The 24,696-nt window shown below is 34.9% G+C and overlaps 1 protein-coding gene across 3 annotated transcripts in view; it reads left to right on the plus strand.

The window, feature by feature from the left end:
- Window positions 1-24,696, plus strand: part of MAP4K5 (mitogen-activated protein kinase kinase kinase kinase 5) — a 138,054-nt gene that overhangs the window by 60,766 nt on the left and 52,592 nt on the right. For all 3 annotated transcript variants that reach the window (XM_073800491.1, XM_073800490.1, XM_073800492.1), the window contains exons 7-13: window positions 4,251-4,298; window positions 4,716-4,758; window positions 5,537-5,609; window positions 9,038-9,169; window positions 11,305-11,367; window positions 13,602-13,683; window positions 14,845-14,961. In XM_073800491.1, coding sequence (XP_073656592.1) covers window positions 4,251-4,298; window positions 4,716-4,758; window positions 5,537-5,609; window positions 9,038-9,169; window positions 11,305-11,367; window positions 13,602-13,683; window positions 14,845-14,961 — 558 coding nt within the window. The remainder of the gene's footprint in view (window positions 1-4,250; window positions 4,299-4,715; window positions 4,759-5,536; window positions 5,610-9,037; window positions 9,170-11,304; window positions 11,368-13,601; window positions 13,684-14,844; window positions 14,962-24,696) is intronic.

A 24,696-nucleotide genomic window follows, 5' to 3' on the forward strand; every position in this document is an offset into this window, starting at 1 on the left:
ATAAGTGCTATCGTTATCAGAATCCTTTTTAGAAGCTTCTAAACATCGTATTAAGTTGAGATTTCTTTACTTCCTTATTTCACATCCTGTGAGAGCTTTTAGTATGTTAAAGTAGGTTATGAATCTTCAATAGGTATATAGAGTATGCAGCATTTCTTCCAATTTATTTTGTTAGTTCCTTGAAAGATTAGTGCTGAAAAAATTAGCAGTTAATAATTTTGTTCATATACTTTAAGGCATTTAATTTAAGAAGCAAGATTAAGTAGTAGGGACTGTGTTTTTTATTTTGGCAATTCACAACTGATACTTGTTAATTGATGCTTCTATCTCTATATTTCCTAGATTGTGTAATTTGTTTAGAAGTGAAATTGATGTTCTATATGTTATTCTTCCATATATTAGAAATTGGGAATCTTACCTGATTTAAGGGAAAGTTCTAGTCATTTCCAAAAGAGTTGGTTTCCACATGCTTTAAAATTTTATTGTTAGATATATGAAAGTAAACATATATATAAATAATTTATATTTCTGTAATATTTACATAACAAAGAAATCTGCTTTTTTTATATCCATATAAAATAGAAACCTAATCATGCACTCAGAGCAGAAAATTGTTGACAGATTAGTGTTCTTTATGTTTTAATTTCCAAAGATCACTGCCTCTTTAAGTAATGGACAGAGTACTGGATGGAGGTAGAAAACAAAACAAAAACTTGTGTTTGCAGTCTGGCCCTGGTATATGACCATGATCTCTCATCTATGGTTGTAGTTCCCCAAGTATAAAATGAGGCTCTAGAAGGGATGACCTCCAAGATACTAGTTCCAATTTAAAAATTCTCTTATGCTGACAAAGTTCCACATCTAATGTCTGTCAACCGGTGAATGGATAAAGAGGCATGGTTTATAAATACAGTGGAGTATTATTCAGCCACAAAAAAAGAAATCCTGTCATTTGTTACAACACAGATGAACCTGGAGGACATTATGCTAAGTGAAATGAGCCAGGCACAGAAAAACAAATATTTGTATGTAGAATCTCAGTTATATGTAGAATCTAAAAAAGTTGAACTCACAGAACAAAATCCTCAACTTCCACCTTAAGAAACTAGAAAAAGGTGATCAAACTAAAGCCAAAGTAAGCAGAGGACAGAAATAATAAAGATCACGGTGGAAATCCGTGAAATAGAAAGCAGAATAATACAAGAAAGATCAATGAAACCAAAATCTCATTCTTTAAGAAAATCAATAAAATTGATAAACCAGATTATCAGGAAAAATAAGAAGAGAAGATGCAAGGTACCAATATTTGGAATGAATGGAGGGACATTATGACAGAATCTACAAATATTAAAAGGATGACAAGGATATTCAGTAGCCAAGGAGTATTATGAACAACTTTATAGCAAAAAAGCCTGCAGTTTAGATGAAATGGAAATAGTGTCCTTGAAAGGCACAAACTATCATAGCTCAATTAGCTGGATAGTCCTCTATCTATTCCCACAAAGAACAGTCCAAGCCAGATGATGTCATGGATAAATTCTACCAAACATTTAAGGAAGAAATAATGCCAATTCAGCACAAACTCCTCTAGAAAATTGAAGAGTAGAGAATACCTCCCAGATCATCTTATGGGTCAGCATTGATCTGAAACCAAGATCAGACTTTACAAAAGAACAAAACTGTGAACTAATATCCTTCATGAACGTTTAATAGGTACAAAAATTGAAAAGGAAAATAAAAGGTTAGCAAAGGTAGTCCAACAATATTTAAAAAGGTAATACATCATAAATAAGTGAGTTTTATCCTAGAAGGCAGTGTTGATTTAACATTCAAAAATCATTTCAAGTAATTGATTATATTAGCAAACAAAAAGAGAAGCAAAACCATGTGATCATCTAAATAGACATACAGAAACGCATTTAGCTAAATCCAAGATTTATTTCTGATAAAAATTCTTAGCATACTGAGAAAAGAAAGGAACTAATTCAGCCTGCTAAAGAGCACCTGTGGCAAACTTATGACTAAATCATATTTAATGGTAAAAGACTAGATTCTTACCCACAAAGATCAGTCAAACAAAGCAAAGACGTCTGCTTTCACCACTTCTTTTTAACATAGTACTAGGAGGTTTAGCCAGGACAAAAAGCAAAAGCAATGAAATAAAAGGCATCTAGACTAGAAAGTAAGAATTAAAACTGTCTTTATTCACAGATCACATAACCATCTTTGTAGAAAATGGAATAGAATCTACAAAGTATCTACTAAAACTAGTGAGTGAGACTAGGAAGTTTGCAAGATTCAAGATCAATATACAAAATCAATTGGATTTCCATACACTAGCAGCAATCAGAAATTAAAATAAAAAGTACAATTTATAATAACAAAAATATGACATTCTTAGGGATATATATGACAAAGATGCATAAATAACTATATACTAAAAACTATAAAACTGCTTAGAGAAATTAAAGAAGACCTAAGTAAACTGAGAGCTTTGCTATCTGTAGTATTCCTATATTCATGGATCAGAAAGTTCAGTAAAGATATCAGTTCTCCCCAAATTGACGTATAGATTCAATGCAGTTCCAGTCAAAATCAAAGGAAGCTTTTTTTTTTTCCTTCTAGAAATTGACAAGCTGATTCTGAAATTCCTACAGAAACCCAAAGGAACTGGAATAGTCAAACAATTGTGAAAAAGAACAAAAAAATTTGAGGGCCAACAGGAGCAATTTCAAGACTTATAAAACTACACTAACAAAGCATAGTAGTAAGCATTGGCATAAGGGTAGATAAGTAGTTCAGTGGAACAGAATAGAAAGACCAGAAGTAATTCCATGCATATATGGCTACTGAGTTTTGACAAAGGAGAAAGGATAGGTTTTTCAATAAATGGTTCTGGAATAATTGAACTTATTATTATAACTTCAGACACGTTAACTTTGAACCATATACAGACACATGAACTTTGAACCACGTTTCATACCATGTGTAAAAATTAACTCAATACTAATCACTTAGATCTAAATGTAAAACCTCAAACTAGAACTTCTAGAAGAAAACATAGAAAATTTTGCAATCTTGAGTTAATAAAAGCCTTTTCGGACATAACATAAAAAGCATGATCCATAAAAGAAAAACTTGGCAAATTTGACTTTGTCAAAATTTAAAACTTCTGCTTTTCAAGACACACTGTTAAGAGAATAAAAAGACAAGCTACAGGCCAGAGGAAGATATTTGCAAAGTATAAATCTGATTAAGGACTTGTATCCAGAGTATATAAAGAACTCTCAAAACTCAATAATAGGAAAACAACCACCAAATAAACAAATGGACAAAAGATTTAAACAGATGCTTCATCAAAGAAGCTGTATAGATGGCAAATGAGGACATGGAAAAGATGCTTAATATCATTAGTTATTAGAAAAGTGTGAATTAAAACTACAGTGAGATACTACTACACACCAGTTAGAATGGCTAAAATTAAAAGACTGACCTTTGGAAGGTTGGTGAGAATGTGGATTAACTGGAACTCTCGTACACTGCTAGGTTCAGTGTAAAACGGTACAGCTGCTTTGGAAGACAGTTCGGCAGTTGCCTAAAAGTTTAAACTTGTACCACCATCTGATCCAGCCATTACACTTCTAGATATTTACCCAAGAGGGAAAAATCATACGAATACTTGACATAAATCTTCAAAGCAGGTTTATATATAATAGCCAAAAGCTGGAAACAACCCAGCAACCCAAATGTCTATCAACAGGTGAATAAATAAACAAATTCTGTAATATCTGTACAGTGGAATGCTACTCAGTAATAAAAAAGAATGAAATATTGATAACACATTAACAGGGAATGTCAGATTAATTATTGTGAATGAAAGAAGCCAGATAAAAAAGAATATACTGTATGATTCCATTTACATAAAACTCTAGAAAAGTTTGGAAGTATTTATAGCAACAAAGTATATCAGTGTTTATGTGTGGGAGGAACTTTTGGGAGTGATGAATATGTTAATTATCTTGATTGTGGTGACGGGTGTTATAGTAAAATATTTCTGATTTTTATCAGAAAATGAATTCAGAAGTCTTAAAATACAGTAAACATTGATTAATAAGAAGAAACACATCTAGGTTTTTTCCCCTCGAATAAAGGACATTCTAGTTTTTCTTATTCAATAAGATCTTTAAGTAGAAATTTAGATGTGAAGTTTGTAGTTTTGCTAATGCATACATTTTTTTTTTAAACTTCAGGGTCTTGCCTATTTGCATACTAAAGGCAAAATGCATAGAGATATCAAGGTAAGTTTATTTAACTCGATTTAAACTCAATATGTTTAAGACTCAAAGGCATAGAGAACAGAGCTGTGGTTGCCTGGGGGAGGGGGTGGGGGAGGGGAGGACTGAGAGTTTGGGATTAGCAGGTGCAAACTATTGTATATAGGATGGATAAACAAAGTTCTACTGTGTATAGCACAGGGAACTATATTCAATATCCTAAGATAAGCCATAATGGAAAAGAATATTAACAGAAAGAATGTCTCTATGTGTATAACTGAGTCAGTCTGCTGTACAGCAGGGATTAGCACAACACTGTAAATCAACTACACTTCAATAAAAGAATAATAATAAAAAATAAATTCAATATGTTTAAATTGATAATTTTATTGAAAGGAATTTTATGATGCTAATTTAATGGTATTTGTATTTTTGTTTTAGGGTGCAAATATTTTATTGACAGATCATGGTGATGTAAAATTAGGTATGTTATTTCAAATTCCTAAAATTTTTTTTCAAAAAGTTTTAGTATAATTTTAAATGAGAATAACATTATACAAATTTAATATTCACATGAAGAGCCACAATAATGTTCATCTTTTGACCCAGTAATTTTACTTTATTCAGTTTAAGGAAGTTAATCCTAAAGATAAAAAATCCATATTTGCTAAAGTATTAATCATAACATTATTTATAATAGGGAAAAAATGGAAACATAGGTCTAGCAGTAGAAAAACTTTTAAACTGTGATAAATCAACTTATGGAACATTATTCAGTCATCAAAATTAATAGTTAAGAAGAATAAGAGTAAAATCCCCTAATGTGTTAAATGACAAAAATGAACTATGTGAGTCTTTAGTTTTTTATAACCATGTTTAACAGCAATAAAAGAAGTTTATACATAGAAAAAGGAACTTTTAAAAATAGCACCAAAATGCTAACCTGGTTGTGTTAGAATAAAAGCAATCCAGGTGGATTTTTTTTTTTCCAACTTAACTCAAGGTACTTGTAATGGAAATTTTTTTATTATCTGTGTTCTTAATAAAGTATGTTTTCATTCTAATAAAGTACCAATAAGTTATTTTCTTTTAATGATTATGTTTTGAACTAAGCAAGAAGAGATTTAGGTATTCAATATATATACATTTCTTTAGTATTACTATCTGAATTATTAATAATGGCATCCCTGAGTGTAAAATATAGAAATGGTGGTGGTTTTATTGAAAACCAAAATTTTCTGTTTTGTTTTTTTCCCCACCAGCTGACTTTGGTGTGGCTGCAAAAATAACAGCTACCATTGCCAAGAGAAAATCTTTCATTGGCACCCCTTATTGGTAAGATATTATTATAATTGAATTTTGTGCATTTTTATTTCTTCAAGGTTAGTGATCAGCATTGTTGCTTAGTAATAAAATTCGTGCTTGACTGGAGTCTGGACACTTGCGTGCTCCTTGACACTATCATAGGTCTGATTGGGTTAGGGAATTTTGATACACATTTCCATTGTCCAGCTTTCCCTGTGTTAAAGTGCTAATAATTCCTACTGTCCCTCAGATGCTGTGTTGAGAGGACTCATAGGTAGGAGATTTTCAAAAGAAAATTGTATTACAATCTTTTGTCATTTTATTACCCTTTCTTTGGTATTGCTTGTATTTTAATCTAGGACTTCACGTTCTTGTTAAAACTCATGCATCCTACACTACCATTAGTCCTCACCAGCCACCCTACTTCTAATGCATCCTACCAATTACTAACAAAATAATCTTTCTAAAACACTGCTTTCATTAATGAAGTTAGATAATTGAAATATAATAAAAAGCCTAGTAATAAACCTTAATGTGTAAAATACTGAGTATTATAAAAAGTGACATTGAAAGTTTATGTGAAAGATTGGATTCTTTAATATACAGTGCTTGGATAATTTATTATTTGGAAAGAATTTTAGAGTAGCTCCATACTTCATACCTAACGCCAAAATAAATTGTAGATGGAACCTCAAAGAGTTATTGATCAGGGATGATATTTATACTAGATTTGATGTGTTCAGTCTTTTTATCTCATTAGCAAATTTTTATATAAAGGTGTTTTGTTTTTTTGGGGGGGGCTGCGTTGGGTCTTTTTTGCTGCGCGTGGGCTTTCTCTAGTTGTGGCGAGCGGGGGCTACTCATTGCAGCGCGTGGGCTTCTCATTGCTGTGGCTTCTCTTGTTGCGGAGCACAGGCTCTAGGCACACGTGCTTCAGTAGTTGTAGCATGCAGGCTCAGTAGTTGTGGCTCGTGGGCTCTAGAGCACAGGCTCAGTAGTTGTGGCGCACACACTCAGTTGCTTTGCGGCATGTGGGATCTTCCCGGACCAGGGCTCGCACCCGTGTCCCCTGCATTGGCAGGCAGACTCTTAACCACTGCACCATCAGGGAAGCCCTATATAAAGTTTTAAAACTCACATTGCTAATACTTTTTCTTTAAAAATAAAATTCACAAGTTATACAATAAAAATCCTCACTTCGAGTTTCAAAAGTTGTGTATGGAAATAGTTAAATATAAAGATGAAACCAAAAGAACTATCAGTGACTGACTGCTTCAAGAGTTGAGTAAGCCTTTCTTGGCATAAAAGTATAAAACATTGCTAGATTTGTTTGACAGATTTAACTACATGAAAATTTAAGGCTTCTATATGTCTACCAGCTTAAACAAAAGTAAAAGGCAAGTAACAAATCAAGAAAGAAAATATGACAAATTAGGTTTTAATATCGTTAATATGTAAGTTCTTAACAATTCAATAAAAAGAATGTTTCTGCTAATTAGAAGCAGTTATTAAAATATATGAGATCTCAAAAAAATATATATGAGATCTCATAAAATATGAAAATTGTTTCCCCCAGTGATGACCCAAACTGTACATTAAATAAACAATGATATTCTTTTCTATCAAATTAAAAAATATTTGGAATCATGGGTAATACCTATGACTATCAATAAATATTTGACAGTGAAAGTGGAAGTTAGTAGAACAGTTTTGAAGGATAATTTGGCAGTAATGTTTTTCAAAAACCTTAAGCAATGTTTATGTTCTTTAGTCTCAATTCTGCTTGTTGTAATTTATCAGAGAGCCATGAATTGGTATATGAAAAGCTTTATCACATTCTTTAATAATGAAAAATTGAGAAAAGTATGCATATGTAACAGGAATTATAAGGAAATTATGTACAGTCATTCAAGTCAATGGGATAAGTTGCTGATATTAAAAATCATGTTGTAAAAGATGAATGGTCAGTGCATGACTGTTGACAACAGTCCTGGTCAATTTGGTGCTCAGTTAGCCACCACTGATTCTAGTGGGCACAGGAGATGAAATCTGTATGTTTTCTCTGGATTCCAGCTCAACTTCTTTACTCTGTAATCATCTTGTTCCATGGTGATCATTTTCTTCTCTTTAATCCTATACCCGTTATTATGTATGTAGTACTTGCATGTAGCATTTTTGGTATAGGTGTTTTATATCCTTAACCGCACTTAAGTTGAGAGACATTGTGTTATATAAGTTTGTGTAACCTAAGTGCACGTAAAAACAACTTCTACCTTGTTGATATTCAACATAAATAAAAAATAATTTAAAAATTATAAACATTCAAAAAATAAAAGAGTATTTCCCCTGAGCCATATCACCTGTGCTTTTATAACTTCAGATGCCATCATTATACACCATTGACTCCCAAATAGGTAACTCGAATTCAGCTACTCAGTTGACCTTCAGTCTTATATATACTCAACAGTTGTTTGATAATAGCACTACTTCAGTATCCACAAGCATTTTATACTCAAATCAATCTCTTCAGTCAGCCCCTTTCATTCTATGCCCCCTGCCACTGCCTTTGAAAAGTCCTTTATTTTTCCCTTGTGTTTTTCAGATAGTCTTCTAACTCATCTACCTGATTCTGGTTTCACCTCTTCTCACACTATCCTTCATGTTGCCATAAGTTTTATATCATAATTAAATCTTTAATTTTTTACAGTAAAGTCTAAACTTCCTTATATAATCATTCATTATCTAGCCTCTGTCTCTGAGGTTTATTTTCCAAATACGTTCTAGACCCTCTCAAACAAGGTGATGAATGACCTTGTTTTATTTTTTTTCATTTTCTGTCCATCACAGACTAATACATTTATAAAATAAACTACTAAAAAAATGATCATTTATCTGGATGAGAATACCTGCTCTCAGTTTCTGCACTTATCACAGACTGATAACAAGCTGTTTATGGCCCTATACCTGTGTGTAGATCATATATTGAGTAGCACTGTCCTATCACCTTTCCAGGTGTTCCGTGCTCTCCTGTCCCCCTGCATTTGTACTTGTTTCCTCTGACTAAAATGTCCCCTTAGCTCCCTGCTAATTCATTCTATAAATCTCTCCTCCTTTGGGAGCTTTTCTCTGACCTTCACAGAGATTTAGGTGTTCTTTTTCTTTTCCCATGTTATAAAACAAGATTCACAAGACAGAAACTAAAGTAAGACAACACAGTTTTTCCTCAGAGCAACAGTATTCAGAGAAGGTTCAAGATTTTTAAATAATAAGTTTTAAAAGAGTGTGTGTATCTGTGTATATATGTGGTCTTATATTAAGTCTTTTCTAGTAAAGTTTCTTCTTTCCTAGTAAATGCCTCTCAGCCTCTTTCCCTCCAAGAAGTCTAGTGAATATAACAAAGAACAGATTTCATATCATTTTTTAAAAATAAAAATGTTATATTAATTGATTCCTTCTAGGATGGCCCCAGAAGTTGCAGCAGTAGAAAAGAATGGTGGCTACAACCAACTCTGTGATATCTGGGCAGTAGGAATAACAGCAATTGAACTTGGAGAACTTCAGCCACCTATGTTTGATCTTCATCCCATGAGGTGTTCTCAGTATTTACAATTATGCAGTTACTAGTAAGGGCTTCAGGGAGAGTGAAATACTCATAACTTGGGTATTCCAAGCTCATTTTAAAGTATGTTGAAATAGTGAAAGTGTTCTGAGGGACTTAGGGATAATCTCATCTAAAACCTGATCTCTCTTGTATTGCTACTTCTAAGACAACATAGAGTGAATCATCTATACTGTCTGAAGCGTAAAACAAATTTCCTTTAAAAATCATACTAGGTACAGCAGTTATCATTAAAAAAGTCTTTTTAAGTCTTTGTTTATTCGTCTATTAATTAAAAAATGGGCTTTTTTGTCCTAAGTGGATCTATAAACAGATGATAGAATGCAAATGAGGTTTTTTTCTATTCTCATTTGATTTTGTTTCTTTTTACTTTGTCTAGGGATAAGGAGCAGGTAGATGCTTAGTATAATCATTTATATTTTAGAGTATATTATCTCAGAAAAAAATATTTGAGAGACTGTGAAGGGGTTTTTAATATTTTCAGCCTAGTTTTTTTTTTTTTTTTTTGCGGTACACGGGCCTCTCACTGTTGTGGCCTCTCCCGTTGCGGAGCACAGGCTCCGGACGCGCAGGCTCAGCGGCCATGGCTCACGGGCCCAGCCACCCCGCATCATGTGGAATCTTCCCGGACCGGGGCACGAACCCGCGTCCCCTGCATCGGCAGGCGGACTCTCAACCACTGCGCCACCAGGGAAGCCCAAAGGGGTTTTTAATATTTTGAAGGAAAAAATAAATTGGGCTAAAATTTAAACTTTTAATGTAAATAGTATAAAGTTAAAAAGAAAATCAACAAAATACAGTATTCTCCTAACATATGTTAGACAGCAGGTTACTATATATTACGTAGATAACTCATTCAAAGACTCTTAAGAGCAAAAGATAAATTGTTTATGAGCAAGTACCAGATACTAAAGAAACATGGAAAACTATTTAACCTCACAAGTACCTAAAGATATATAAGTTAAACGATATCTGCTTTTAGCTGAAATGCTGTTAAGTACAGGCCTTTAGGAAAATAATTTAGATGTTATTTGTTATGGGCAATAAAAATGTTGCACTGATTCCACTATTGGGAAAGTTATACTTAGGAAATAATTCAAGAAAAGAAAAAGCTAAGAATTATTCAGTTAGGGATTACAGGGAAAAATCTAAATGTCCATTCGTTGGTGAATTGTTAAGCAAATTATTTAGCAGTTAAGGGCAGCTAATATATATATAAACCAAAGCAACATGGAAAATTGATTATTAGTGAAAAAAGCAGAACAGAATATTGCCTATTATAATTATAATAAGTTAGTAATTGGTTAATATTTAGATAAAGACTGAAAAGAAAAGCAGAACATTTTAAATAATGTCTTAAGGTGGGAGGAATCAGACTTTTTTCTTTTAAGGTTTTCCTTTATATATGAATCATTTAATTTTTAAAAAGAGAAAATATCTTTGGTATTTAAAAAAAAAGGCTAAGGAGTTTACTTGGAAATATGGGGTTTTGTAGGAAATACTGAAATAAAACTTCCTTCTTAAATCCTCCATCCGTCTAGCCCCATAGTCCATTAAAAAAATTGGTCAAAGGTAAGTTCATCGAGAAGGAAAGTCCTCTTGTAGGTTGATTTCTGTATCATTCCTAACAAGAGAATGTGGAAAATTATTGTCCAAAAGGGGACAGACTAGGAAGTGGGTATAATTTGCCTATTCACCCAAAATAATTGTAGAGGCTAATCTTTGGTTAAACATACAACCTAATGTTAGAGTAGCATATCATCTCTGTGTGTTACAGAATGATACACAATTATATAGACTTGTGCTTAAGATATAACACTAGTTATATATGTAATGGTATGGTAATAAAAACCTTCTCAAACATTTGGTGCTTCGCCATGTGAATAAGAGCTTGTTGGAAACTTAAAGATCCTTTCTGTAACCAGGAGCAATTTTTCATAGGGTATCCAAAATATAAAATATTAATTTCCATATTCTATACCAGTTATCATGAGTACCTACATATGTAGTAATCTTGCATAAGTTCATTATAGAATATGATTCTGATTATTAAATGTAATAATTAAAGTGTTTTGTATTGCTCTTTAACTGAAATTTTTATTCCAGGGCCCTCTTCTTAATGTCAAAAAGTAATTTTCAGCCTCCGAAACTAAAGGACAAAACAAAATGGTGAGTTATAGAATATATATAGATTTATAGCATTTTATGGCTGAAAGGGACAAAGGTTCAATTCCCTTATTTTATTTTATTTTATTTATTTATTTTTGCGGTACGCGGGCCTCCCACTGTTGCGGCCCCTCCCGCTGCGGAGCACAGGCTCTGGACGCGCAGGCTCAGCAGCCATGGCTCACGGGCCCAGCCCCTCCGCAGCATGTGGGATCTTCCCAGACCAGGGCACGAAGCCGTGTCCCCTGCATTGGCAGGCGGACTCTCAACCACTGCACCACCAGGGAAGCCCTCCCTTATTTTAAAAGTGGTGAAACTGAAACCCAGAGGCATTAAACAGTTTCCTTGAAGTTACACATCTAATTTACTTGCAGAGCTATTGCAAGGATCTAGGTTTATTTTCTGGTCAGTGTTCCTTTATAATGTACTTCTCTCATAAAACTCTGAGCATTTTATTAGTTTTTGGCAGCTTGAATAGGAGGTGTGGTGAGGAAGTGATTTGAAATGAATATATTAAGATTTTGGAGATTCATATTTTGCCCTGTATTCCTTTACTCCCATTAATTACATGTTGACTTCCATGAGAAGTAATAGGAGAAGGTTTCCCAGATACAGTGACATTTAAGATCAATCCCTACTGGCTTTTCTCTACTTCTTTCCCTAACATTCAAAAGGTTATTACTTATTTGCATCCTAATCTTTTGTTTCTCGTACAAAGTAAAGCAGTTTGCCTATTATAGTCCGTAAAAGACGTCTTCAATTAAATGGGAAAAACTGAAAATTGTTTTTCTGGTAATGTCTTTCCATACATTTAATAAAAGAAACCGTGGAAATAAAAGTTTCCAAATTCTTAAATTCAGTAATTCTTCATCTAGATTACATGGATCTCTTGGGAGATCTTGGGAAATACATGAGCCCCCAGAATTCTTTATGTGTATTCATTTTTTCTGGGGAGACAGTCCATATCTTATTACCGATTCTAAGAGGCCTGTCCCCAGTACAAGTTCTAAACCACTTTTTTATGATTATTAGCCTGTCTGTATGTACATAGTATTATTTAGGAGCCAGGCCATTCTGGGGATAATGCCAGGAATGAAAGGCAGATCACACTGTAGAAGTAAAGGAGTTTATATCCTTCTGCTAGCTGTATTCCTTTGTATTGACGTGGGTTTCTTCCTATTCGTTATTAGCCTAAGTTCCTAAACAACTGGAACTGGAGGACTTTGTGGCAGGAATGACTGAATATTCATTCAGGAATGAATGACTGTTAGCTAAAACAGCTGCATTCGTAGTCAGGTTCCAGAACAGTCATTACCATTGGAGTACCTTTGCCAATCTCAGGTGCCTTCTCACTCCGTGATATGTGTGCCACAAGCTACCAAACGTGATGTAGTGATTTGATTTCTCTGAAGAGAACTGCTGTGTCGTTGCTGTCATTGGTAATGATTAAGGTTATTCTCTTTGGTTCTTGCCCAGTCCCTCCTCCAGTGGAATCTCAGCAGTACCTCTCTTTGCCTTTAGTTCATAATCAAAATATGATTTCCTTAATTAATTAATTAATTTTTTGGCCGCTCAGCTTGCGGGATCTTTGTTTCCCGACCAGGGGTCAAACCCAGGCCCACGGCAGTGAAAGTGCCAAGTCCTAACCACTGGACCGCCAGGGAATTCCCAGATTCCTTTAATTTGTATCTTCTTCCTTTCCCCATTTTATCAATACAGGTAGCAGGAAAACTCATCTGTTTACAAAGATCGCTCCCTCTTCTTTGACCATGTTCCTGAGAAATTCAGTGACTTTTTAAGGGTTTAAACAGTCTCTCACATTACTCACCCTACCTCATGCCACCCAACAATTTGGATATAACAAAACATTTACATACTGTATAAATTAGGCAATGAGAAAAGGTCATTTTGACTCCTAAGTCGTACCTAGAACACAAGGTTATAAACCTTAGAGATGACACACCTACCCATTTCTAGTTTTTAGTGTATGTTTTAGAGATTATATATCAGTGTTCTGTTAACTTATTGCATTTTACTTAAGAGATGAAGCTGGTATATTCTCCAAGGAATATACTGTGCTTTGGGTTTAGTTTTTTGGCTTATATAGAGCTAAGAGGCCAAAGGAAAAAAATCATGTGTTTCAGTCTTTCTAACTGCTTGTAAGTTAATTTTATTTAGTAACACCAAAGAACTAATATTAGTGAAATATTTTTGTACATGTCTCTTTTTATTTGAAGGTCATCAACATTCCATAATTTTGTCAAAATAGCACTAACCAAAAACCCCAAAAAAAGACCAACCGCTGAAAGACTTCTGACTGTAAGTCATTGAATTTATAGGAGTATTTTCTGTAGTCATGCAGTAATTAGACATATCACTGGAACAATAGTATTTAGATTTTTAATATAAAAATGTTAGTGATCTCTTACAGCAGGGGTCAGCAAACATTCTGTAATGAGCCAAATAGTATATATTTTAGGCTTTGTGGGCTATACAGTCTCTGCTGCATCTCCTCAGTTTGCCGTGGTAGCACAAAAGCATCCATAGACAGTATACATGAAAGGTATGGCTTTAACACCCAATAAAACTTTATTTACAGAAGGAGGCAGTGCACCAAATTTTGCCCATGGACGGTAGTTTGCCAACCCCTGCCTTGGAGAAAACTCTTAAAAATGTTGCTTTCATCTAAAATTAATTGCTTTAACCACATAGCACGGGGAGATCAGCTCGGTGCTTTGTGTCCACGTAGAGGGGTGGGATAGGGAGGGTGGGAGGGAGATGCAAGAGGGAGGAGATATGGGAATATATGTATATGTATAGCAGAATCACTTTGTTGTACAGCAGAATCTAACACACCATTGTAAAACAATTTACTCTAATAAAGATGTTTAAAAAATAAATACATAAAATTAATTGCTTTTCTTGGCTTCTTATGTAAATTTATAGAATGCCCTTATGTGGGCATGTCTTTATAAAATACTTTTATATTAGAAAAAGTTGATGATTATAACAATCTAAGAAAACTTTATTTAAATATTATAAAATTTAATTATGTATCTTACTACATTAACATAATTTTATTGAATTAAATATATGCAAATATAGATGCTTTTTTCTTATTGTGATATGGACTGTACCTCAGTATTCATTTGCATATTATTATAATGACATGCATTAAAAATGTCATTGTTATAGCCAAGGTTGTAATTTGACAACCTAACATGGATTGGTTAACTTTAAATAGAGAAATTATTCATGTTATAAATTTACCTCACAATGGTTCTTTAGCTTTATAATATATAATTATGAATTCTCTGATTAATATTTTTACTAATACATTCTCTAGTTTATTTGCATTAGTAGGCTTCCATATGCTTGTCTCTGATAGTTACTGAATGGAAAAGAACAAATAGCAATTTCTATGAGCCATAGATATAAAAGCATACTCATGAAGTTTTGTTTTGTTTTGTTTTTACTTAGCATACATTTGTAGGACAGCCAGGTCTCTCTAGGGCCCTAGCAGTTGAACTGTTGGACAAAGTGAATAATCCAGACAACCATGCACATTACACCGAAGGAGATGATGATGACTTTGAGGTAAGGAATGCTTGCAGTCTAATATTTGAAAACACATGTTTAATGTAGCCTTAGACTTTGTTTTTTAATTCACTCTTTTAAGTTAGTTGAAATAGATTTAGTAACAAAGATTAATTAGCAGTGTAAACTACACTTGTCCTGCTCATAATTACCAATTGATACTTTTCTTAATCCTAGTTTTGGGAAGGAACTAGGATTACTGTTCCTCTTAGCATTATAACATTTTGTTTTCTTAGTTGGTTTGCTTAAAGTTATTAAGAGGTATCTACAATTAGAATCACATCTGTGCCTTTTTCCTCCCAAAATCCACAAGTGTTTCCTCCCTAGACCTCAGCTTCTGTAGTGAGAGTTTGATCTTTTCCAAGACAATACAGGTTTTAGGAGCATTGCTTTGCACTAGGAGAACACAAGTTTAGCCAGAGCACATGTACATATTATTTTTCACAAAAGAGACTCCTTAGAAATCCATGTGGTCATTTTTTTTTAGTTTCTCTGTTACACAGATCATTAACAGAATACAAATCATTTTTTAAATTAAGCTGAGGTTCCCATAGAAAAAGCTATATTTTCTAATACTTATTCAAAACTATTATTTCTTATGTAATTACATATAGAGCTATTCATAACTATGCTTGTCTTCTCTGAAAATATGTAGAATTATTTTGAATATATTTAACAACACGACTTGTAAATCAGGAATGAGGGACTTCCTGCCCATTTTTGGATACCTGTTTATGCCTCTCTATATATAGCATAAATGTATTTTTTCACTGGTATCTCTTTCTCTCTTTTATGATTCCTTTTTATTTCTGTCTCTTCATTTCTCTTTATGCCTTTATATCCCTTTATACCTCTGTCTTCAGTTCTGGTAAGACTATAGGACTAAACTTTATGTGTTATTATTTATTGAAGGAAATTTTCTACTTCAGGTACTTAAGTTTCAAATTATATCATATAAGTATCATGATAACTATTAACATTCATTGGGTAGTCTTCATGTACCAAGTGTTAGGCTAAATAATTTCCATGTTAACTCATCTAATACTCAAAATGGTCCTTGGCAATATGTACTATTACTATCCCCATTTTACAAATAAGAAATGAAGGAGAAAGAATAGAAGTAATTTCATTTGCCCGAGATCATATGCCTAGCAACTAGTGGAACCAGGATTTGGATCCAGGCAAACTGACTTTAGAACCTAATCTTAGTTAATATACCATCATTTCTATATATATACTTAATAGAAATTGTCATTAAACAGTCTTTACAAACTAATCATTGTCTAGTATATAACATAGTCTTGTCATGTCGTAAGGTACCCAGTGAATATTTTATTGAATGTTAAGTGAACTTTAATTGAAAATATTAAATAAACCAGCCATACATAGATTTCTTTTTACTTAAACCATCATTTGCAGACTTGTAATAATAAGATTTTAATCTCTTAAAAACTCAAAATTGTTCAAATTGTTTTAGTTTAAATGAAGCATTAGATATTACTTGATTCCTCAATTAGTGTTTCACTGGTTATGTAAATAACCAAACTCCTCTTTCATTCCCCACACAATTTTGCCAGGCTTCCTAAATCCACTCTTACATTTGGAATTCTCTATTTCTGTTTAATGATATCACCATAATTTTTAGTCCTTGAAATGCAAAACCTTGTTCCAGGCAGTTGGAGACACAATAATGGGTGAGATTGACATGATCCCAATCTTCAAAGAACTTACAGAATGGTCTCAAAGGAAACTTAGAAATACCAACAAATAATTTACAAGTGTGATAACTGTTACAAAAAGGGAAAGACAGGGTGCTATGCAGGCATATTTTAGGGACAGGAAAGGACTCACTGTAGAAACAATATGTAAGATGAAAGCCTGAAGGATAAATAGTAATTAAAAGAAAAGACCAGTCAGAAGTGTTCTGAGCAAAAGGAAGAATAGCATGTTTGAAAGCCCTAGTGATAAGAGAGAGTGTGGTATACTTGAGGAATTAAAGAAAAGTAAGTCTGTTAGAGCAGAAAACAAGGAAGGAATTTGGTGGGAGATTAGGTCACAAAGCTAGACATTTCAAATGAAAAAAAATGGGGGCTTTAAGGGCAGTAGAAACCATTAAAGGGTAAGGGAGTGATGTAATCAGATGTGCATTTTTTTTCTTTAAAGATCTCTGACTTCAGAGTGGTGTTTTCATTCCTAAAGTCCTCTTAAGAGACTGTTGAAGTTATCCAGGATATAGATACTGATGTTTTGTAATAGGATGGTAGGGAAAAGATGGAAAAAGTGAACTAATTAAAGAATTACATGAGAGAGTTGGTGATTGGATGTAGAAATGAGGGAGGGGCATGATAAAAGGGTTACTCCCAGATTTTGACTTGAACAGCTGGGTGGATATAAAAGTGCCACTTGTTGAGATAGAAATACTAAAGATCAGATTTGGGAAGAAAGGTGAGTTCAGTTTTGTATATGGTGATTTTAATGTTGCACCAGATTTCCAAATGGAGAAGTCTTATTAGGAGTTAGATATGTGGTTATAGCTTGGGGAGAAAAGTTTGGACTAGAGATATAAATTTGAGAGTTATTAGATATAATGGTTGTAGTTGATACCTTAAAGAGTAAATGTGATCATCCAAGGGAAGCATGTAGAATGAGAAGAAGGCCTAGGACAGCTTTTGGGGGAAATTCCTCCCCAAAATTAAAAAATCTGGTACCCAAAGAGGAATGGCAAAGGATTAATAAAGAACATTAAAAGACAGTAGGAAAGTTTCAACAAGAATACTGCCTAGAAGTTACATTAAAGAAATCTTTGGATTTAGGTGTTGGTGTTTGATTACTTTAAAGGGATAATTTAGGGACTTCCCTGGTGGTCCAGTGATTAAGAATCCACCTTCCAATGTGGGAGACATGGGTTCCATCCCTGGTCGGGGAACTAAGATCCCACATGCTGCAAGGCAACTAAGCCCGCATGCCACAACTGCTGAACCTGTGCACTTTAGAGTCCGTGTGCCACAATTAGAGAACCTATGTGCTCTAGAGCCTGGGCGCCACAACTAGGTAGAAGCCTGAGTGCTGCAACGAAAGAATGCACGTGCTGCAATGAAGATCCGGCGTGCCGCAGCTAAGACCCAATGCAGTCAAATAAATAATTATTTTTAGAAAAGGATAATATAAAAATACTAGAGGTAAAGCTAGGCTGGAGTGGTTTGAAAAATAAATTTATTTATGAAATTCAGTTGTGAAAGAGGGGGATAAGATAGAGCAGTAGTTGGAGGTAAATGAGTTGACAGTGGATTTGTCTGTCTTCTGTCTCTCTATTTTTTGGCTATTGATTGATTTTCTTTTTTTATATGGGGCAAAAAAGTTTAAACAGGATGCTTATGAAAAGGATCCAATAGTTAGAGATAGAAGAGTCAAGAAGCAAGGTGAATAGGCAAAGTCCTTGAAAAGAAAGGAGAAGGTGAGATCTAGATTATAATGAGGGATTTGATCTTAAAGAAACACTTCTTGAAAGGCTTTCTTGGGAAATGTGGCATAGATGGTGCCTTGAAGACCTTGAGCTCACCTCCTCCAGTGGCCACACCAAATTTCAACTATCTATGAGAATGACCTGAAGACTAGCATAAAAGACTTTCCACAACTGAAGACATAAATAAGGAACCACAATGAGATGGGTAGGAGAGGTGGAGACATGGTATAGTCAAGACCCACCTCCCTGGGTAGGTGACCCACAAACAGGAGGATAATTACAATTGCAGATGTTCTCCCCAAGGAGCGAAGCATCTGAGCCCTGTGTTGGGCTCCCCAGCTGAAGGGTCCTGCACTGGGAAGATGGGGCCCCAAAACATCTGTCTTTGAAGGCCATCCTGGGCTTGCATACAAGAGAGCCAGAGGGCTGTAGGAAACAGAGGCTCTGCTCTTATGAGGCGTGTGCAAAATCTCACATAGTCCAAATCCTAGCACAGAGCCAGTAATTTGAAAGGAACCCACCTGCTGATCTTGCAGAACCTCTTGGAGTGGCAGGAGACAACTGGCAGTCCCCCTAAAGATATAGATGGCGACAGCTGTATTTGAGAGTTTCTTCTACCACTAGGACATCAATGCTGACAACCACCATTTTGGAGTCCTCCCACTACCCTATTAGTGCTGGGGGCTTATCTGCCCACCAGTGTGCTGGCACCAACCCTGAGCTTCCCTGATCCCCATAGCTAGCTGCCTTTGAACCTGGCCCTGCCCACCAGGAGACCAGCACCAGCCCTGGGACCCTGCACCAGTAAGGTCCTAGCAACCAACTGGGCCAGAGGCCATGCCTACCCACCAGCACACCCACAGTGGTCAGCCTTGCCACAACAGAAGGACCCACACAGCCCACATAGGGGGCATCCCTAGAGCATATAGCTCTGCTGCCCAGAGGGGTGTGCTGTTGGATCCCATAGGATGTCTCTTACATAAGGCCGCTCCTCCCAAATTCAGGAAACATAGCTGATCTACCTAATACTTACAAATAAACACAGAGAACTAGGCAAACAGAGGCAGAGGACTATGTTACACAGTCTACTGATAAAGAGTTTAAGGTAATAATCGTAAAGATTCTCAATGAACGCAGGTGAGGGATGGAAGAACACAGTAAGAATTTTAATAAAGAGTTAGAAAATATAAAGGAGAACCAAACAGAGCTGAAGAATACAATAACTGAAATTAAAAACACACTAGAAAGAAATAATAATAGATTTGGTTATATAGAGGAACAGATCAGTGAACTGGAAGACGGAGTAGTGGAAATCACCTAAGCTGAAGAGGAAAAAGAGAAAAGAATTTTTTAAAAGGGTGGTTTAAGAGACCCCTGAGACAATATGAAGTGTACTAACATTCACATTCTAGGGATCCCGGAAGAAGAAAAGACGGAAAGGAGCAGAGAACTTATTGGAAGAAATAATAGCTGAAAACTTTCCTAACCTGGAAAAAGAAAGAGAAACCAAGGTTCATACCAAGACCTATTATAATAAAAATGTCAAAAATTGAAGATAGAGGGCTTCCCTTGTGGCGCAGTGGTTGAGAGTCTGCCTGCCGATGAAGGGGACACGGGTTCGTGCCCCGGTCTGGGAAGATCCCACATGCCGCGGAGTGGCTAGGCCCGTGAGCCATGGCCGCTGAGCCTGTGCGTCCGTAACCTGTGCTCCGCAACGAGAGAGGCCACAACAGTGAGAGGCCCACGTACCGCAAAAAAAAAAAAAAAAAAAAAAAATTGAAGATAGAGAATCTTAAAAACAGCAAGAGAAAAGCAACTAGATATGTACAAGGGAACTTCCATAAGATTCTCAGCTGACTTTTCAGCAGAAATTCTGCAGGTCAGAAGGGAGTGACACATTAAATCCAAAGTGATAAAGGAAGAAACCTACAACAAAGAACACTCTGCTTGGCAAGGCTATCATTCAGTTTTGAAGGAGAGATAAAGAGTTTTACAGACAAGCAAAAACTAAGAGAGTTCAACACCACTAAACCAGCTTTCAAAAAATGTTAAAGGGACTTCTCTAAGTGAAAAAGAAAAGACTACTATTAGAAATACCAAAATTACAAATGGAAGAATCTCACTGGCAAAGGCAAACATATAGTAAAGGTAGTAGACCAGTCATTCATAAAGCTAGTATGAAAGTTAAAAAATAAAAGTAGTAAAATCATCTATATCCACAGTAAATAGTTAAGGTGTTCACAAAACAAAAAAGATGTAAAACATGATGTCAATAAAGCATTAAACATGAGGCAGAGGTAGGGGGTAAAAATTCAGGGTTGTTAGAATGTGTTTGAACCAGAGAGATCATCAGGTTAAAATAATTTTGTGTGTGTTGTTGTTGTTGTTGTTGTTGTTGTTGTTATTATCTGTGAACCTCATGGTAACCCCAAACCAAAAACCTATAATAAATATACCCTAAAGAAAGAGAAAGGAATCCAAACATAACACTAGTAATTAAATCACAAGGTAAGAGAGCAAAAGAAGAAAGGAACAAAAAAGAACTACAAAAACAACCAGAAAACAGTTAACAAGATGGCAACACATACATACCTATCAATAATTACTTTAAGTGTAAATGGACTAAATGCTCCATTCAAAAGACATTGAGGGCTTCCCTGGTGCTGCAGTGGTTAAGAATCCGCCTGCCAATGCAGGGGACATGGGTTCGAGCCCTGGTTAAGGAAGATCCCACATGCCATGGAGCAACTAAGCCTGTGCACCACAGCTACTGAGCCTGTGCTCTAGAGCCTGCAAGCCACAACTACTGAGCACACGTGCCACAACTACTCAAGCCCACACACCTAGAGCCCGTGCTGTGCAACAAGAGAAGCCACTACAATGAGAAGCCTGCGCACTGCAACAAAGAGTAGCCCCCACTCGCCGCAACTAGAGAAAGCCCGCGTGCAGCCAAAAATTAAAAAAAAATAAAAGTTTTTTAAAGAAATTTTTTAAAAAATGACAGGTTGGATGAATGGACCCAAAAATGAGACCCCTATATATACTGCCTACAAGAGACTCACTTCAGATCTAAAGACACACACAGACTGAGTAACGGGATGGGAAAAGGTATTCCATACAAATGGAAATCTGTAAAAAGCTGTAGCAATGCTTATATTAGACAAAATAAACTTTAAAACAAAGACTGTAGCAAGAGCCAAAGAAGGACATTACACAGTGATCAAGAGATCAGTCCAAGAAGATGCAACAATTGTAAATATATATGCACCCAATAGGAACACCTCAATATATAAAGCAAATGTTAATAAATATAAAGGGAGAAATTGACAGTAACACAATAATAGTAGGGGAATTTAATACACCACTTACATCAATGGACAGAAGAGCCAGAAAGAAGGAAACACTGGCTTTAAATGACACATTAGATCAGATGAACTTAATAGATAAAATAGAACATTCTATCCAAAAGCAGCAAAGTATATATGCTTTCAACTGCTACCTTCTCCAGGATAGATCACATGGTAAGCTACAAAACAAGGCTCAATAAATTTAAGATTGAAATCATACCAAGCATATTTTCTCACCACAATAGTATGAAACCAGAAATCAACTACAAGAAACAAACTACAAAAAACACAAACATGTGGAGGCTAAATAATATGCTCTTAACTAACCAATGGGTCACTGAAGAAACCAAAGAGGAAATCAAAAAATAACTGGAGACAAATGAAAATAGAAACACAACCATCCATCCAAAATCTATGGCATTCAGCAAAAGCAGTCTAAAGGGGAAGTTTTTAGAGATAGATGTCTACCTCAGGAAACAAGAAAAATCTCAAACATCTGACCATACACCTAAAGGAACTAGAAAAAGAAGAACAAACAAAACCAAAAGTTAGTAGAGGGAAAGAAATAATAAAGATCAGAGCAGATATAACTGAAATAGAAACTTAAAAAAAATGGGAAAGAACAATGAAACTAAGAGTTGGTTCTTTGAAAAGATAAATTGATAAACCTTTAGCCAGACTCATCAAGAAGAAAAGAGAGAGGATCCAAATAAAATCATAAATGAAAAGAAGTTACTACTGACACAACAGATAATCTAGAGAATCATAAGAAAATAATACAAACAATTATACACCAATAAAATGGATAACTTAGAAGAAATGGATAAATTTCTAGAGACGTACAAACTCCCAAGACTGAATCAGGAAGAAATAGAAAATAAGAAGAGATGGATTACCATTAAGGAAATAGCATCAGTAATACAATAAACTTCCAAAAGTCCAGTACCAGTTTCACAGGTGAATTCTACCCAACTTTTAGAGAAGAGTTAATAGCTATCCTTCTCAAACTATTCCAAAAAATTGCAGAGGAAGGAATGCTTGTGAATTATTTCTACAAGGTCAGCATTACCCTGATACTAGAATCAGACAAGAACACCACAAAAAAAAAAGAAGAAGAGAAAGTTACAGGCCAATATCACTGATGAACATAGATGTAAAAATCCTCAACAAAATATGAGCAAATCGAATTCAACAATACGTTAAAAGAATGATACAATACAATGTACAATAATGCAGTACAATACTATGATCAAGTGGGATTTATCCCAGAGATACAAGAATGGTTCAGTATCCACAAGTAAATCCATGTGAGACACCACATTAACAAATTGAAGAACAAAAATCATGATCATCTCAGTAGATGGCAGAAAAAAGTTTTGACAAAGTTCAACATCCATTTATGTTAAAAACTCTCATCAAAGTGTGTATAAAGGCAGCATACCCAACATAATAAAGGTGCTATATGACAAAACTACAGCCAACATCATGCTCAACAGTGGAAAGCTAAAAGTATCTCCTCTAAGATCAAAAACAAGGCAAGGTTGCTCACTCTTGCCACTTTTATTCAGTATAGTATTGGAAGTCCTAGCCATAGCAGTTAGACAAGAAACATAAGTAAAAGGAGTCCAAATTGGAAAAGAAGAAGTAAAACTGTCACTGTTTGCATATAACGTGATAGTACATATAGAAAATCCTAAAGATGCAGTAAAAAAGAAAAACGACAACTGTTAGAACTAATAAATGAATTCAGTAAAGTTGCAGGATACAAAATTAATATACAGAAATCTGTTGCATTTCTATACACTAAAAATGAGCTATCAGGGAAATTAAGAAAACAGTCCCATTTACAATTGCATCAGAAAGAATAGGGACTTACCTGGCAGTCCAGTGGTTAAGGCTCTGTGCTCCCAATGGAGGGGGCATGGGTTTGACCCCTGGTCGGGGAACTGAGATCCCACATGCCACATGGCACAGCAAAAAAAAAAAAAAAAAAGGAAAAATATACTGTGCTCATGGATTGGAAGAATTAATATTGTTAAAATGACCATATTGCCCAAGGCAGTCTGCAGATTCAGTGCAATCCCTATCAGAATACCAATGGCATTCTTCACAGAACTGGAACAAACAATTCTACAATTTGTATGGAAACACAAAAGACCCCAAATAGCCAAAGCAACTTGAAGAAGAAAAATGGAGCTGGAGGAAGCAGACTCCCTGATTTCAAACTGTACCACAAAGCTACAGTAATCAAAATAGTGTGGTACTGGCACTACCACAGACACATAGATCAATGAAACAAAATAGAGAGCCCAGAAATAAACCCACATTTATATGGGCAATTAATCTATGACAAAGGAGGCAAGAATATACAGTGGTATGCTCCCAATAAATAGTATTGGGAAAACTGGACAGCTACATGCAAAAGTATCAAGCCAGACTACTTTTTCATATCATATACAAAAAATAACTCAAAATGGATTAAACACTTAAACGTAAGACCTGAAACCATAAAACTCCTAGAAAAAGAACATATGTACTATGGCCTTTGACATCAGTCTTAGCAATATTTTTTTGTATATGTCTCCTCAGGCAAGGGAAACAAAAGCAAAAATAAACAAATGGGATACATCAAACTAAAAAGGTTTTTGCACAGCAAAGAAAACTCAACAAAACGAAAATGTCACCTACTGAATGGGAGAAGATATTTGCAAATGATATATCCTGATAAGGGGTTAATATCCAAAATATACCAAGAACTCATACAACTGAATATCAAAGGAAAAACAACCTAAATAAAAAATGGGCAGAGGACATGAATAGACATTTTTTCCAAAGAAGACACACAGATGGCCAGTAGACACATGAAAAATGCTCAACATCACTAATCATAAGGGAAATGCAAATCAAAACCGCAGTGAGCTATCA

This window comes from Tursiops truncatus, chromosome 2 (assembly GCF_011762595.2).
Source record: "Tursiops truncatus isolate mTurTru1 chromosome 2, mTurTru1.mat.Y, whole genome shotgun sequence".
In the NCBI taxonomy this organism is placed as follows: domain Eukaryota; kingdom Metazoa; phylum Chordata; class Mammalia; order Artiodactyla; family Delphinidae; genus Tursiops; species Tursiops truncatus.